At 51.0% G+C, this 18,043-nt stretch overlaps 1 protein-coding gene across 4 annotated transcripts in view; it reads right to left on the reverse strand.

Annotated features, from left to right (window-relative positions):
- Window positions 1–268: 268 nt before the first annotated feature.
- SMURF1 (SMAD specific E3 ubiquitin protein ligase 1) overlaps window positions 269–18,043 on the reverse strand; it is a 110,124-nt gene continuing 92,349 nt past the window's right edge. For 3 of the 4 annotated variants that reach the window (XM_045813385.2, XM_045813382.2, XM_045813384.2), the window contains 7 exons: window positions 11,943–12,057; window positions 10,520–10,698; window positions 9,184–9,321; window positions 8,288–8,408; window positions 7,184–7,385; window positions 5,610–5,694; window positions 269–3,510 (listed from right to left, as the gene is read on the reverse strand). In XM_045813385.2, the coding sequence (XP_045669341.1) occupies window positions 3,411–3,510; window positions 5,610–5,694; window positions 7,184–7,385; window positions 8,288–8,408; window positions 9,184–9,321; window positions 10,520–10,698; window positions 11,943–12,057 (940 nt within the window). In that variant the 3' untranslated portion in view covers window positions 269–3,410. The remainder of the gene's footprint in view (window positions 3,511–5,609; window positions 5,695–7,183; window positions 7,386–8,287; window positions 8,409–9,183; window positions 9,322–10,519; window positions 10,699–11,942; window positions 12,058–18,043) is intronic. The other variant, XM_045813383.2, reaches the window with a different exon arrangement.

Here is an 18,043-nt window from a genome sequence, read left to right on the forward strand (position 1 = left end):
AAAAATACATTAAAAAGAAAGAGAGAAAAAGGCAAACCAACAAGTATGACCAGTGTGTGAAGACGCCAGTTAACAGATTCAAAACTTTCTCGATCTCACAAGTTTTTGCCGGATACAGAGCACTTCCAACTGCCTGCCACATTTTTATTAGTTCTTTCTAGAATTCTAAAGTTTGTCCTTTTTCCTTAGAGGACCCTTGCCAGTATCTCAAACCATTGCCTTTCTTTTTTATGGGATTAAAAAAAAAAAATCTCATTTCCACAGCAAAAAAATGTAAAGTCGTGAGTTTATTGCATATGTAACAAAATGAACCTGACCTCCCGGGTCCAGCCTACTGTACAATCACTGTTTGTTGTGTTTCCAGCTGGTTCCATAACCACATTAAATAGAACTAGTATTTCTTTAAATACTTTTGATTTTGACATAAAACAGAACATTAGTGTACAATTTTCACAAAATAAATCAGCAATAAAAACAGTGGGAAGAATAACAAGGATAGCAGCAACACTTAAAAACAAGACATTACAAAATAAATTAAAAAATACATTATAAAGTGGTTGAGAAACAAAAATAAACAAATTTTAAAAATTCCTACTATGTTTCGGGAAGGCTGCCGTGTGGCCCCCACCTGGCTGCAGATGGGGCTGGGGGCGGGGCGTTTTCTCTGCGGAAGGCCATTCCTGACAGCTCGGGCCGGGGACCACCTCACCTGAATGGGGACCACGGGGCTGAGCGAGCTTAGGGAACACTGTCCACCTGGTGGGCAGACGCCCCTCAGAAGAGATCGGTCCTTGCTGTCCCCCAAGCAGCCCCTTTGTTTTCCTACCTACAGCGCTGGCAGAGCGGTGGTTTGCTACTTCCCTGAGGGTCGGCGGATGACCGCTGGTGAGGGCAAGCCTGGAAGCTGGGCCCCTGAAGCATCTGGGCCAAGAGGTGAGGGGGAACGGGCAGGCGGCCGGGGACTACCGCGGAGGGCGACGGACGAGAGCTTGTGGGAAACGGGGTCCACGCGGACCCAAAGTGGAGCGATCGGGAGCTGTTACCAAGTGTCTGCCACACTACTCTTTGGGTGGCCCAATCCACCGGTGATAGTGAAGGTTCTAGAAGTGCAGTGCCACTGACAGGCCCATCTGGGGAGAGTAAACCAGGGCTCTGGAACGTTCTGCTCTTTCAGGCTCCACTGCAACACACAGCTGATGAGGGGACCCACGTGCAAGTGTGAGGAGAAAAGCCGAGACCCAGGCCTTACAAGACAGGAAATGCTTGCGGAGCTGACGCCGGACACACGGGGCAGCCCAGGCCGGCAGGTGCGCTTTCTAAGCTTTGTTCCCCTGTTCCTCCCAACAGCAGGAGGATCGTCTTAGAGGAGCCAGACACAACATTCCTGCTAGACCCTCATCTCCTCACTAATTCCTGCCAATCTTGGCCAACGCCACAGGGAGAATCGGTGGTTCTTCCCACCTCGATCTGGAGGGGCTCTCAGCTCTCCCGGGGCGGTCTCCCCCTCACACGGTTGAGGTTCGCCTTCAAGAGGAGGCCTGTCTGGGGGAAGGTCTGCACTTGACATTTCCTCACTCTTCCAAGGAAGATTACGAGGGAGGACTAGAGAGTCAGGGGGAGCCAGCTTCTAGAACGCCCTCAGAAGGATCATGGTAAACGAGACACAAGATAAGCCCAACTGGGGCAAGGCAGAATTTCCGAAAGGCCAAGCCCACGATTTGGCCTGGACTTCCTGAATGGATGTAATGTTCCTTCTGCAGCTAGTCACACCGGGCATCCTTTCTACCCTGGAACCTCCGGAAGTAGCCAGAAGCATGCTCTCTCACAGCTCTTGGAACCCACAGCCGGCAAGCCAGAGCCCACCAAACCAGCAGACCTCGTTCCAAAGGGGGGGTCTAGCTCCCAGGAGGTCCCGGAGCTCCTCACATAAGCCCACACTGCTTCAGGGCCGATGAGAACGGTAAGCATGCCTCCAAACCCACCACCGTCCAAAGGTGTTAGTAAGAGAGAGAGTCGTCCAAAAAGCTCCTTCCAAACCCCTCTCAGGCCCACAGCTGGACGCCAACGCCTAACTCCAAAACCAAACAGCAAAATTTCAACAGTAGCCCACTTGCCCCCCAAAACAAAAACAACAAAAACCAAACAGGACAATTTGTTGCCGCTGCCCTTCACGGAAGTCAGTCTCCACTCAAGCCACCTTGTTAAAACACTGCTTGAACTTCTTTGTGCAAATTGGAAAGTGGTGTTAGAAACTCAGGGTCCAGACTTGCTTTGGCCTCGCTCAGCACGTGAAGCCGTTTGGGCACGTGAACTGAGCAGTGACTGTCAGTGTTGCCCTCTGACACTCGGAAGATGACCAGAATGAGCCAGAGTGGAACCGTGTCCCCCCCTCAACTGTCAGGTTTGCACTTAAACAGTAACTGGGTGGGTGGGGGGGGGAGAGTTAAGTCAGTGAGGTTATCCGTTCCCCCTCTCCCTTTGAGGTGCGTCGGCACCAAGCCAGCAGCTAGAACAACAGGCTTCTCGCTGTGAGTTCAGCTCTTAGCAATTTCTGCACGAGACTTAGTATCGGTGACCTGGCCGCACACAGGCGGTGCAGGGGCCCCAGCCTGTCTGGCTGCGTGCATCTGAGGCTGGTCTGGTCTGTTCTTTTATAAGCTCTGTTATGTGGTATTTTCACTGGAAAAATATCTCGAATTAGATAGATAATGTGGCAAAAGGGACTCTTGAAAGATCATTTTTCTCTATGCAAAACAAAGTTTTCAGCCAGGATACCCTGAAACATACCCCAGGCCTCCAGCAAAAGCTTCCCCCGTTCCTTTACCTTTCCAGAAGGGCAGCACGCTTTTGATGCAGGCTTCCTGCTGCGGCAGACTTCCCATAGACAGTAGGGTTATTTTTCGGTTAGAAACTCATCTGCTACCCGGAGCAGGCTTCTAGGATGTGACTGGAATTTGAGCTGCTGAACTTGTAAAGGGGCCTCGGGACTGTTGTGACACAGAAGAAGTAGAGCTACCAGTTCCAAACCCTCAGTAAGCCAAGCTCAGGTCCACACCTTGTGGGTCGATCCTCCCGTAAAGACCCCAGGGCTGTGAGCCTATCACCGTAGGGGTTACAGTCAGAGCAGAATATCCTGTGTGACTGAAGCCAAATGCTAAACCTGGCTGCATTTTATTGGATGGGTGATGGAAGGGGGTGGGAGTACTGTCATAAAGGAGGAAAGTATGGGTGGGCGCCACCAACCGAAGTCCCCCCACCCCCCTCGCTCCCCCAACGAAAAGGAGGGGAGACCACGCTTTCCCTCCGGTTATCTAGGGTTCCCGGGCCTCAGCCGGCTTCGCAGGAGGCACACAGAAAGCTCGCTTTGGGTCTGGTGGTCATGAGCTACAATCTGTGGTCTGGGTGGCTCTTCACTCCACAGCAAACCCACAGGTCTCCTCCACGGCTGTCAGCAGCTTCTCATAGAGCTTCTCGTACGACTCGTAAGGTGGAATGTCAATCCGATTAAAGCTGGAACAGGACAAAAGAGCGAGAGAGTCACTGCTGGGGGTGATCCGGACCTAGGACCTGCTTCAAGGACAAGGACAGGTGGGAGCAGAGCACTCGTGGCCCCGAGCCGGCAGAGAGAGTGAGTGTGTGCGTGCGTGCGTGTGTGTGTGTGTGTTCGCACACGTGTGCATATGGATGGGCAGGACGGAGCCGAGAGAAGGGGGAAAGCACCTCATCGCCTCGCTGGGGTAAGAGCACGTTTTCCACTACCCCCCTGCCCCCCGCAGTCCTCTTCTGCTCTGAAAGCAAAGATTTTTCATTGAACACACAGCAACACAAACCCTAAGATCTTGAAAACCAAAATTAAACCAATTATTATTTCCTGGTTATATCAGGATAAAGCTCTCAGCTCATTTGGTTGTTGTCTTTTTGGGAGAAATTATTTGTCAGTACAAAATCCCACCTTTGCGGAGAGCACTGTAATCCAGACCGGCCAACGGTCCACTCACCACTAACAGCTGACCGCATGTCTAGCTGAGGCCCGTGCCTTATCTGAGACCAAATGGGGCAGTCTGGAATATTTCTTGCAAAAACAAGTTATATCTTGAAACTAATAAAATGTCAAATCCCTGACACTAAAATGAAATGAACAGATGAAATGAGTGATGAGATGAATCAAGATTTGCCTGGGGACATTCATTTCTACTTTTGTATTAAAAAGCAAAAAAAAAAAACAAAAAAACAAAAAAACTACCCTTTAAGAAGGATACTCTCTCCTAACAAAAAAATACAGAATTCTGACTGAGAGGCCATATAGTGACTTACTGAATTACAAGGATGCTTTTTCTCAAAGAATTGGGCTGACTGCTGGGATAGTCTTTGGCGGTGGGGGAGGGGAGGCTTTAGCATCAGAGAACACCTCTCATATCTGTTTTCTTCTCGACACTGAGCTGTGAAAGGACAGAGCCTTATGGGGAGGAAAGCACCTGCCAAGCACCAACACGGTGTTGTTTCTGTAACAGCCACACTGGGCAGGGCCCTGTCGCTCCCCAGGGCCTGGGGACCTTGCAAGCATTTGAAGCCACACCCCTGGGTTCCCACTCAGGAACCTTCCGTTATACCCTGACGCCTCTCGATGACCAGGACCTGGCTCTCCTGAACTAGACACGCTGGTCTTTTCCATACATGGTTTCTGAGACAAAGTGTTATGTCAGTAACTTCATTTTTAAATCATAAAGGAAGTAATCTGCTACAGATATTATTTAAGTTGAAATTTGGGGAAGAAACATTTTTCAGTATACAAGACGCATCATCATAGACTAAGTTCCAAGAAGGAAAATGGGGACCCAGGAAGTGAAGACTGGTAACTCCAGATTAGAACCTACAGTTTTGGGGCGCCTGGGTGGCCCAGTCGGTTAAACATCTGGCTCTTGGTTTGGGCTCAGGTCCTGATCTCAGGGTCATGCGATCAAGCCCAGTGTCCGACTCTGAGCTCACCACAGAGCCTGCTTGGGTTTCTCTCTCCCTCTCTCTCTGCCCCTCCCCCTGCTCTCTCTCGCACACACACTCTCTCTCTAAATAAGTCTTTAAAAATAAATAACTGTAGTTTTTGGGGCGCCTGGGTGGCTCAGTCGGTTGAGCGTCCAACTCTTGATTTCAGCTCAGGTCACAGTCTTAGGGTCATGATGCCGAGCCCTGTGTCACACTGAGCGTGCAGCCTGCTTAAGATTCTCCCTCTCCCTCTGCCCCTCCCCACCACTCGCACATGCTCGCTCACTCGATCTCTCTAAAAAATAAGAAAAATTAAACAAACAAACTAGTTTTCCTCCTGAGAGGGACGTGTGTGCTCACGCACGCACACGCAAGACCCAGTGAAGACCAGCTGCTGGAGGGCCAGCCGACAGGGATCCCATCTCACGACACCAGTTTCACAGCAGAGACTTCTGATAACCCCCCTCTGACCACTGCCGAGGGCCCCTTCCTCTGACACTGGGGCCAGTCGCCAGTGGTCCTGGGACGCTCATAAAGGAAGCGGAGTGCTCCATCCAAGAAAAGAGCTTAGACGAGTCACGCGAAGGGCGACACACCGCGGAGACAGGCTCCCCGGGGACGGGCCTTACCAGGTGTGGGCCTTCGGAAGGTTGTCCGTGTTGGCGTCAATCAGGTGGATGGTGAAGAGCCGGGGCCCTGCCGCGCCTGTAGAACCTTACGAGAAAACCTTCTAGTTAATGCACTTCAGAGGCGGGGCCCGGGCCCCACTGCCAACCACACCCTCGGCCCAACGCCCGGGCGGCCCGTCCTGCCGGAGGGTCACGGACTTTACGTGGCAGCATGAGCCGCCACCTGGCTTAACATCTGCTGACAGTGGCCATCCAGGGACCTAGATCAGACATTCTAGAAAATGCCTGGGGCAGAGCAAAGACTGATGAGAACTCTCCTCCTGTACCCTGGCCACAAACCCACTCAGGTGGGGGTATTTGGAGGGTAAAATCCTTGAACTACCAGTGATTTTTTTTTTTAAACAGAAATTTTTAGCAAGCAGGCCCACTACTGGCAGAGGACAGCAGTTATAACAAAAGCAAGATACACAGTTATGGAATCTCCCCAGGCAGAAGTACGACGGGGAGAGAAAAAGACACAAACACCTAGGACAAAAGCTCAAGGGGATAGAAAGAACTTCTGTCACTCAGAGAAGTCCTTGAAATACGGAGAAGTCTACAGGGAATATTCTATACGTGAAATAGATCTGCCATCACTATTAATATGCAAAATTCCACTTACTAAGATTTAATATACTATTATTCTTCAACTTTTCCCTTCCGGCTCTCAGGGTTATCAGAAATCTGGATATCAGATTCTTTTTATCACAGTCGGAGGGGACGAGAGAGGATGGGTACCCAAACTGGACAGTGGAGCCTATCAGGCAGTGCATTTGCATAGAGGACAAAACTGAGGCCCAGGGAGGACCCCTGGCATTAATGATCGACAGGGTAGCCAGAGACTCCACCTCCTGATACCCAGGCCAGGCCTCTGTCCCTCACACTCAGGACAGCTCTGAGAGCTGCTATCAGAAGATTCAGAAACAAATCCACGGTGCACTTTAAAAACTCTGATTTCTTTCCCCAAAGCCTTGCTGCTCTTCATACCTGCTCTCCGTCAACCAAGTCTGTAGGGGAAGGGGAGGCAATGGCTCCACGGGGCCCTTCCTCGCTCAGGTCTTGCCCGACTCAGCCCTGAGCAAGCACCCAGCTGGCTAGCACCCACCACGGGGGCTGCAGACTGCCCCCCCCCAACCCGGGCCAAGTCCCGCCTGTTGAGCCTGTGGCCTGCAGGGATGCTGGGAAGGCGGGTTTGACGAAAGTCTGGACTTGGCTTTGCTGACATTCTCCCCTGTGTTTACAGACTTTTTCTTGGGCAAAGGATCGCACAGCCTTGAGCCCCGGGGGGCCAGGAGAAAGAACAACTAGAGCCTAGCATCATCTGTGACGGAAAGAGGGTCTCTCGGCCCCTTTGCCAGCCGTGCCCCTCTGCGACGCTGAGCATTTGTTATGAAGGAACACAGGCCACGCCATTTCCTACCGGACGTTTCCAGAAAACCACCCCACGGTGGTCCGGCTCTTCCCACCGCGGCCTGGTGGGGGACGCGCCTAGGGGAGCCACGTGGGGCCGGGAGCCCTGCCTCCACGTCAGTCACCTTGCAAAGCCTTGAAGCCTTGGAGAGGGACCCGAGTGGAGCCGGTGACGAACTGCAGGAGCCTGGCCCTCCTCTCCTCGTCGAAGGTCTCCACGGCCTGCCAGAACCACCGCACGATGTTGCTGTCGGCCACGCAGTGTTTCAGCCGAGTGTTGGACTTCCAGTCGCTCACGTCGATTTTATCCAGGCCGCCGATGATCAGCTGTGAAGGCGTTCAGCAGCAAGTTAGCGCTCAGCGTACAGACCAGGGTCGCGACGCGCCCCCCAGGTTCCCAGGACACGAGAGGAGGGAATTGATCGCGTCTGAACAAACCGGCCCCCGACTTGGACAGGCAGGGAGATGAGCGGTGTGCCCGATGCTGCCACCGTGGGCTTTCTGACCCCCAGCCTGGGGGTCTTCTCACAACCATGTCTGCATTCGCCGTGTTGAGCCGCCTCGGCGAGGAGTCGGTACAAAAGGACCAAACGGCAAGACAGAAGGGGTGGACCGTAAAATGGGGCCACATCCCAGGGACCTCGGGGGCTGGGGCAGGCGGAGCTGGAAGGCGGGAGCGGAGGGACCGCAGCGGAGTCGTGTGCGTGCGTCTGCCCGGGGTGGGAGATGCCGCACGGGGGACAAAAAGACAGAAGGATTTCAGAGCCCTGAGCCACTTGGCATCGGAGGTGGATAAGAGATGAATGAGACGCTACGTTCAAGCATGAAGCATGATGACCCGTGTCTGATCAGAGCTAGCACAAACACAGGAAGCGGACGTGCTGGGAGATTCTGGTTACACGCGAGATAATTTCCTCGATCTGAGGTGAATACACGGGAGGGGGTTAGAGAGTCTGAAAAACAGGATAAGCCACAAACGCCCTGCACAATGTCTAGAGAAGGCTCTGGACTGGCTGCGCCAAGCGGACAGACACCCGGCCTGGTCCTGAACAGGCTCAGACGCCCTCGACTCCCCGCTCGCTCTAGCCCTGTTACTCTGGACCCCCGAAAACCCCCGGCCTTGCTGGGCAACAGGCGAGCCTCACTCTGCAGCCACGTGCAGAACAAGAAAACACTGATCACATTCGAGACCTTGAATGTGGACTTGGCTCCGCCCGGGGAGCACATACCTCTAGTTCCTTCTGGTCAAAAGGCTTCAGTAAGTGTTGAGGAATGAGTTCATTAAACCCCTTCTGAAGCGCTAAGAACTGGGCTTCGATCCCCCTCATGAACCTCCAATTTACATACAACCTGGAAGACAAATCGACAAGTTGGAGGCAATACCAAACGGTTCACGAGAAAACGTGTCCTCCGTCTAGGTTGTGCCACCATCTGCCGAACCGAACGCCCTGCCCGCCAGGCCTCCCCGGGGGAGGGGGAACGAAAGCCCCAGCAGCTGGTAGGACCGGGTTAAAAATAAGTCAGCACAGACCATGACACATTCTAATGCTTTGCTAAAAATAGCAGTAGGAATTAACCTGACCTGTTACGGCAAGTGCCATCATTTAAAAGTAGATTTGAAAATAAGATACGGGGACACCGTGGGAGCCACACCCCAGGCTGGCCGCCCAAGCACACTGACACGCCCATATGCTTCCAGATTTCCAGTGTAAGCGATTCATCACTTCTTTGCCATCAGAGGTGGGAAAACAGACCACGATGGAGTAGACTTTCCTGAGACTGATCTCAAGGAAATTTCTAGGCTCTAATTCTCTCCTGCGCTCACCACCTTCGCACCCAGAATCGGGAGGCTACTTGTAATTCCTTCTGCCACTCGGGCTCTGGGGTCATTATTGTCCCTCAACAGGTCAGGTCTGGTGGCATCGGGGCTCCTCACGCAGAGCTCCCATGGCTGAACCCGACTGTTCAGTTACTGTGACTCTGGTCACACGTGCTGGCGGGGACAGGGAAGGCTCTAACAGCAAAGGAGCCTTGACAATCTAAATGTGGACCCAGCCGTGCCCAGGACGGTTCTGGGCCCCTCGATGTCCCCACGGGCGGCTACCAAGGTTCCCTGGAACATTACCGGACATATTCTTTCTTGTTCTCCTCTGTGACAGGAACGTTTCGGCCATTGGGTTTCAGTTCATGCTGAAGAATCCTCCCGAAAGCATTGTGTTCCACACAGAAAGTGTGGTCCAGCACAGGGGTGATATCGTTCTCTCTGTCAAAGTTAGGACAGAAGATGGATGTCAGACCTTTGCCGCAATATGGCAGGGAACAGAACACAAGCGGGAACGATCCAGGGGACAGACAGACGGCATTTATTGCCTGCCACCCCAGAGCTGCAGGAGGGAGAAGACGGGAGCCGTGGGCAGACACAGAGCCTGTGGCCGGGCAGGGACGCGGGTACTGGGAGGAGCGGGGGGACCCCAGCTCCACAGCCAGGTGTGCTCTTGACTCTTGGCTTCCCCCTTCACAGGAAGGTGACGGTAGCTCTATCATTCTGTGATTTTACGAGACACAGTGACCTGATTTGTCAACTGAGTCTCTGAACAGAAGAGAGGGATTCGCGAAGTCACCTGAGTCAAAGGAAAAAGCAGGCTGCAGGGAGACACAGCAAGACGACACCGTCCCCCCCGTTAAGGCAGCCACACATACAAAGTAGCATTTGGGAGAGCTCAATCTGACTCCTCCACCCACCACGCTTCTTGAAACACAGACTGAGGGAGAGATCTCCTCCGGGCTAGAGGCCCGACCCCTGGCAGACCACCCACTCCCAGCGGGACGCAAGAAGCGAGGCCGACAGAGCGCAGGACGCAACTGAGTCCAGCTCCTTGGCGCGCCCGGCCTCTGCCAGAGCCTGGTTCTCTCTCCCCCGTGCAATCAGTTCACCCCCCAGGACCCACGACACCCTCGGGTGCCGGGCAATGGGGCCGACTGCTTTCAAGAGCATTTTAGGAGAATTCTAAAATAAAGGTGACCAAGTAGAATTTTTCTTGATCCTTTTCTTGTATCAAATACTTTGATACAAGATACTTCGATAGTAATTTTATTTTTGATACTTTCCGTTCGGACATTCACCGGAGACCCCCTAGAGAGTCAAAAGCAAACCACCTGCCCATCTATGAGGCCTGGGGACTAACATCTGTGATCCTTCCTTAATCATTTGAGGAAACAGCAAATGAAATTAGACCATTGAAGTGAAACTGGCCAAACATGAACATAAGCCTACTTTTTCTCAATCTACTTTTACGTTTCTGGTTGTAAAACAGCATTATCTTTACTTCTCTTCTCCAACTTCACACCCATCCCTCAAAAACGTTCACACGCACACACGCATACAGAACGACTGTATCTGGCGTACGAGTCGGTGGCTGTGCGCGAATTTGCCATTCTCCCAACAGTGAGGCTGTACTTACAGAATCCACACTAAGCTCTTATGTAATTCTGGGTCCACCGACTCCAAATCCGAGAGCTGGATGGGTTTCCCCAGTAGCTGCTTATAGAAGGGAACCGTGAAGCCCCCATTTATGTAGTGTCCGTGGAACACGGCGAGACCCATGATCCGGCCCACAAAATGGAAATAAGACAAATGGTCCTGTAGGGGGCACCAGAGAACACGAATTCATTAGAAAAAGAACCAGCAGAAGTGGATACTTTGTGCTTTCTCCAAGCTTCTTGGGAGAACTGTCCCATCCCAACTGCATACTGACTCAGTTCCTCACAGGCTGTGCTCATGGACAGAGGGAAGAAGGCTGGTTGGGTCGTCAACCCCGGAGCATGTCTTTTGTACAGATCATCTGAGCATTTGACCGGCCCTTAGTTCAAACACTTCCTCTGGATTGCTACATCATTTGTGGCACTCAGTGTAAAAGGAAAATGCAGAACCCCTTACTCAAAAATGAAGACTTTCAACACAGCAACCGTAGAATCAAACCAAGCACAGGCCCTTCTAAGTGCAGGACGCCCAGGGAAGCCGGCCCCCCTCCTCCTTCCCACGGCGCTACCAAGAAAGAGAGCAGAGAGCAATTCCCCTCCCTCTTCTACCATCCCTCCCTGAGTCCTTGGAGAAAGCAGAAGAGAAAAAATCCAAAGAAGGAAGAAAAAACAAAAAAGGAACATAAAGGAAAATTCTCTGCACATGAAGCATTCTAAAACCAGAGCTGTTCTGGTTTTTAATGGGGAAACACGCATCTCTGCTTTCAGTCGGAATTGTAATCAGAATTCATCAAAACCTCATTTCCATTTTGGTAAAAGGCTCTGGTGCATTTGAATGCTTGTAGAGCAGAGCTGGTCCCAGACCTTGCTCAGGGGCCGTGGGCTCGGCAGCAGTGACCATGGGACACAGCCCCACGGGGAGAGTCCTCCACACGCCTGCTGCCCAACCTTGGGCCGGTCACTCAAACACTCTGGGCTTAAGTCATCCTCTCAAGCCAGCAGCTAAGAGTGTCAGCACTGGTGGCCAAAAAAGGCCAATTATGGACAATCCCAATTTTGATTGGGAGGAGGACAGACTTCAGAGCCCACGTCTCAGAATGACACGGTCAACAAATACAGTCCTCATACATCTCGATTCCCCCAACTGGCGATAAAGGGCTTTGAGTATTCTGGGCAGCTCAGTTTCACTCCTGCTGTCTTTGAAAATAACATACCCAGTGATCCCAGGCACAAAACACACAGGAGAGAAATCACCCATCTTAATCCAGTTCCCACTGTACCTTTCAGCATCTATTTACCAGAGACTCTGAGTAAGTCTACAACGAATAAACCTAGAGACCAAACCTGAAAATCCATTTTAAGAAAATGTTCCAATTTGCTTCCTCTTCATTCGTGAATACTTACGGGGTTGATCGAAGAATCTGGATTAATCTGCAACATGTAAATGTTGTCCGTAGAATATTGGAAGAGTCCATAATACGGATTCAACATTTCATGGCACAATAAATAAAGCCACTCCCTAGGACGACAGCAAGGAAAGCCATTTTATACGTGTGAAAACGTCTGGTCTTAGGTCTTACCAAAAGGACGGATTCTCTGTCCCTAGAAGGCCACTGGCGGGATACCCTGCTCTGAGAGAAGGTGACTTGCACAGACTGGGAAGTAACAATGTGCTTCTGGTGGAATGAGAGATGGCTTTTCTGGCCCAGACCCCCACAGCTCTGAAGCCAAGGAAGACCTGCGGCAGACGAGAGTCAGGCAGTGTTCTCGACAGTTACCTTGTCCGCTTTCCTGCACCTCAGCTAGGATTCTCTCTGCTACTGTGCAAAGATCCACATCTCAGGTGATGACGTTCATGACGCAGTAATAACGGACAAAAGTGCAATAAGAAGGACTAAGATCCTACTTTTATTTTAGGAAGAGCGTGCGTGCACATAGACACAGAACAGTAAAGATATCTACACAGAGCAGGGAAAGAGCTGGAGGACTTACACAGGCACACTGACAGTAGTTAACTTGAGAATTAGCATTCTGGGGCATTTTCAGTTTTCTTTTGCTTTTTTTTTTTTTTTAAAGATTTTATTTATTTATTTGACAGATAGAGACAGCCAGCGAGAGAGGGAACACAAGCAGGGGGAGTGGGAGAGGAAGAAGCAGGCTCATAGCGGAGGAGCCTGATGTGGGGCTCGATCCCATAGCGCCGGGATCACACCCTGAGCCGAAGGCAGACACCCAACCGCTGTGCCACCCAGGCGCCCCTCTTTTGCTTCTTTCTAGAAAGTTTTTAAATTTCCAATTGTAACATGTTATCAACACTTAAGTGAGGAGAAGATATTTTACAGTCTGGGGAGATGGATTAAGAATGACTTTTGCCTTTCATAATCTTCTATCTTGTTGAATTCTTATCTTTTGCCATAAACATTTATTGCGCTTTTTTTTTTTTTTGAGAGAGAGAGAGTGTGTGTGTGTGTGTGTGTGTGTGTGTGTGTGTGTGTGTGTGTGTTGCTCACAAACAGGGAAGGGGCAGAGCTAGAGGGAGAGAGAGAATCCTAAGCAGGTTCCAGGCCCAGCGCGGAGCCGGAGCCCGACGCGGGGCTTGATCTCATGACCCTGAGATCCTGACCTGAGCCAAAATCAAGAGTCAGACGCTCAGCTGACTGAGCCACCCAGGTGCCCCAACATTTATTGCTTTTATAATTTAAAAAATAAGCTTAATACTTACTAAGATGAATTCTAAGAGTTCTAAAATCTGGATGGGATATCTAAGAATAAATTATTTTCAGAATTCCTGTATATTTCAATCATTTCATTATTTTAAAAAAGCCCCAAATCAGAACCAATCAAACAAAACAAGCACTCTCAATAGATTCTGTAGGATTCCGGGGAAAATATGGGGAAAACCGTATACAAACACCTGTGGCACTTCTTACAAAGACCCTTTTCTTTTTTCTATTCAAAACTCCTCTCAAATGGATAAATTTCACTAAGATAAACAGCCCCAAGTTCTATTCTGGAATTTCTTACTCTGTTAAATAGAAAAGGCAGCGAATGGAGAAAGATTATGAAAGGATAAACACATGTGCAAATAATCCAAGAAAATGCAGAGGATACACAAAAAAGGTTCAGACCACAACAAAATTATGTATCAAATTCCAAAGAACAGAAAGGAAGTGCCGGAAGGAACGAGACTCCAAATGTTACAAAATTCTTTACTAGAAAGGCAGAGTTCCCTATATAATCCCTATAAGACCTGGATTCATCCCCAAGTTTTAGAGTTTGGGTTTGAGAAGAGTCATTTTCAAAAGCCAAGAACCTACAACTGTCTAGACAGGAAGTGATTAAAATACAAGCAAACATTCTGACCGCGTCACGTGCGAGGTAGGGAGGCATATTGGGTATACTAAGGAAGTGGTAAGGGGAGAGCTAACTATACAGGCAAAATGGCTCTTTAACAATACAGGAAATGGTTCAGAACCAAACCCTGGGGAAGTGAGTGTAGACTGATTCTCATGGACCAGATAATGAATGCAGGCACACATACGTGGGATTTAAATCTCTCTACAGCTCTCTGAGATACGTCTGACCCCCTGTAGACGTGAGGAAACATCTGAGGGGTGAAACAATGCAAGACCCAACTGGAGGCAAGAAGCCAGAACTCACAGCTCTTCCCACGAGAGCACCGTGTCAACCAAGGGAGCACCACAAAGACTTCTCCTCGTGTGGAAGACGATAAAAACGGGATACACAGAAAGAACAGAACTCCGACCACATGAAACCAAGCTATTCACATGTAATACCCACCATGCAAAGCGACAATGGTAGGTTGACACAGTTCCGGATACTGAATTTCTGAGACTATAAATGAAATAGCATAGAAGAGAAAATGCAAGGAGTCTGATTTGAATTGCTGGGGCAAATATGAATGTGTAAGTAGGAAAATTCTCGGCTACAAAGGGGGACAGAAAGTCTAATCCTCTTGCCCGGAGACAACTTGTGTTATCAAGGGCAAACAGAAGATAGATTTGCTAAGAGAAAGATGGTTTCTGGAATCAAGATCGAGAAGTTCAAGGAAGAATCTTGGGACAGTCTTGAAAGGAAAAATGATCCCCACGGAGAGCTGGAGCCGACGTGCGCTCGCCGCGAGGCGTGCCTTTCTGCACCTTTATCCCAGGTGGGCTCGGCGAGAGTGTGGGAGGAGGGCAGAGACAGGAAGTGGGAAAAAGGTGGAGGAATGAGTCCATCCAGGGCCAAAGGGCAGATTGTGACTTCTTGCTTTTTAATTCTTTTCTTTAGGCTGCTGAAAAAAAAAAAAAAAATATCCCAGCTCTACCCAGAAACCAATGAGACTACCTGTAATGCTTATCAGAACGTAATTTTTCTTGGGGTAACTGCTGTAGGGCTGAGAATTTGCCCCAAATGGAGAGCATATGACGTTGTCCCGTCCCCTGACTTCCCAAGATACGTCCTCATGGGAGCACGGGGCCTCCTTGGTAGCCTCTACCAGAACTGGGGTTTTAGAATAATTTCTGTAATTCTTTCATTAATGTCTGTACCTCATCAGATTGAGAAGACCTTTGGATGGGGGCTTTGGAGGGGTGAAGGGGGAAGAGAACACGTTACTTTGCTCACTGTTGTATCCCTAGTGCCTAGTACACGGTAGAGTCTCGACATTTAATGGTTAACGGGCGAACACTTAATTCTTACAAGAGCCTACAAATTACAGGGGTGTCCTTGAAGAAGATTCGGTCATGTGAAGACCCCATCATAGACGATAGATGAGAATTTAATTTTCTCATTTTATATTTTGTGACCATGGAATCAATAAATGAATATGTTACGATAACATCAAAATATAAAAAAGTGCCAGAGCAGTGCTGCCGCTGTGGACAACAGCATGGAGGTCCCCCCAAGAACTTGAAATAGAAACACCGTGTAATCCAGTAATTCCACTACTGGGTATTTACCCAAAGAAAATGAAGACACTAATTCAAGCCGTCTTACGCACTCCTATGCTGACGGCAGCATTGTTCACGACAGCCAAGACATGGAAGCAGCCTCGGTGTCCACGGACAGACGAACAGCGAGAGGAGACGTGGTGTACGCACCCCAGGGAATGTGAATCATAAAGGAGGATGAGATCCGGCCATCTGTGACCACATGGATGGACCCAGAGCGTACGATGCTTAGTGAACTGAGTCAGAGAAACACAAATACCATACGATTTCACTTATACATGGAATCTACAAAATAACAACAGAACAAACGAACAAAGCAGAAACAGACCCGTGAAGACAGAGGACAGATGGCTGCCGGAGGTAAGGGGGCTGGGGGGGCACGAAATGGGTGAAGGCGGGTGGGAGGTGCGGGAATGAGAACGTCACAGGGAGGAAAGGCACAGAACGGGGTCACGGTCAGTGCAGCGCGGCAGCGCTCGCTGTGGGTGACAGGAGGTGGCCACACTGTGGTGAGCGGAGCGTAAGTGTTTACGGAACACTACGTTGTACACCTGGAACTAGTGTCACACCGCGTCGGCTACACTGCGATGAAAAAACCAACTCGGAGGTGAGCAAGTAAAACTAAACAGCTGAACTGTTCAGAGCCGCCACTGCTGTTCACGCTCAGAAAACGTGCTGACTGGGGCGCCTGGGTAGCGCAGTGGTTAAGCATCTGCCTTCGGCTCAGGGCGTGATCCCAGCGTTCTGGGATCGAGCCCCACATCAGGCTCCTCCGCTGGGAGCCTGCTTCTTCCTCTCCCACTCCCCCTGCTGTGTTCCCTCTCTCGCTGGCTGTCTCTCTCTCTGTCAAATAAATAAATTCTTTAAAAAAAAAAAAAGAAAGAAAAGAAAACGTGCTGAGGCCTGGAAGTCGAAATCTCCCAGAAGTCGGGGGAAAACAAGCCAAGACGGGAACTAAAAGGAAAAGAGGAGACCTGAAGGGTCCATCCACGAAGTCCAGCTCGGAGTAACAGGCACTTCAGCAAGAGCAAGGCAAGGAAACAGAGGAGAGGAAACTGAGAGCAGGAAAGAACCGCTGCTTCGGCAGACCCTTGTCGAGAGGGGCTCTTCTGGGAACTGGGGACTCGGTGAGAATGGGACAGCTCCCGAGTGCACGGGCCGTGGCTGTGGGCCACGCAGGCCAGGGCCAGGGGTGATGTGGGGAACTCAAGGGCAGGGAAGGACCCAGGGTGGGTGGAACGTGTGTGCAGACCCCAGACTACAGAGGGAAAAGCTATGTGACAATCCTGGGACACTCTAGGCAGAGGGGACGTGAAGGCAAAGGCCCAAGGCAGAACACAGACTGCAGCGGCCAAAGGGGAGAGGCCGTGGGCCAGGCCTGAGGGCACCTGTAGGGGGTAAGCTGGGGGCTTGGGATCAGGGGAGGACCGGCAGAGTCTCCAGAAAGCTGCAGTGGCCTATGCAGGACAGTGAGAAGCAGTGGGGGGCGGGGGGCAGCGGCTGCCACGCAGCAGTCAGGAGCGAGGACAGGGAGCCTGAACGGGGAGCCGGGGAGGCAGAGGGGCCACCGGTGGTCTGGGCAGGGTTCTCTGGGGAGGACCGCGGATGGATGGGCTCTGGGAGGGGGTGAGGGCGGGCTGGGCACTAAGGAAGGAGAAACAAGAAGCTAGTATGAGGGGCCATCAGAGATTCAGGCATTAGGTTTTGGAGGCTTTACAAACCCCTAGAAAAGCCCAGAGCAAACAAGTGTGGTGTTGAGGGAAGTGAGGGGCGGGGTACAGGTGCAGAAACAGAACCCAGGGCGAACTCAGGTGACCCCGGGACTGAGCCGGGGGGCCGCCAGTGCTCCAGGGTGAGGATTGCCCGCATAGGGGACCGGCAGCGAGCCAGGAGGCAAACAAAGAGAGGGTGATGTCCCAGAACCAAATGGAAAAAGTGCTTCGAGAACAGGGAGTGACCAACGACGTCAGGTGCTGCTGACACACCAGGAGAGATAAAGGCCGCACAGTCGGCACAGGGTCTGGGGAGATGTAGGCCCAGGGGAGCCCTTGACACAAGGGGCTTCAGAGGGCATAAAGGTTTGCTGGGGAGGGTGGTGGGGGCAGGTGTGCAGAGGAAGCGAGGGATGTGGAAGCAGGGCTGGGGATGCGCACAACTCTTGCGAGGGGTTCTGCTCTAAGAAGAGCGGAGAAACAGGTCAGTGACTGAGGGAGGAGCATTTTTGAACGAATTTTTGCTTTTCCTGGAATTTCTCATTGTTTTTCCTTTTACGTTGCTCTATTTGCCTTTAGTGTCTCCTTAAAGCATAGACAGGAAGGGGATACAGTGTCCAGGGAAGGTGTGGGGGGCACACAAAAGAAGTGCGTCGTCGTGGCGCACGCGTGTGGGGATGAGACTGACCCGAGAGAAAGGAACATTCTGAGGAAATGAGAGAGACGTGGAGAACAGGAGGAGCACGAGGACCTGGCCGCGGTGTGCGAGGGGCAGGGCTGCTCTCCTACGGGAACACATCTGGGCCATTCAGGACCACACAGGGCATATGGGGCCACA

This window comes from Ursus americanus, chromosome 2 (genome assembly GCF_024610735.1).
Source record: "Ursus americanus isolate L20-20 chromosome 2, mUrsAme1.1.p, whole genome shotgun sequence".
NCBI lineage: Eukaryota > Metazoa > Chordata > Mammalia > Carnivora > Ursidae > Ursus > Ursus americanus.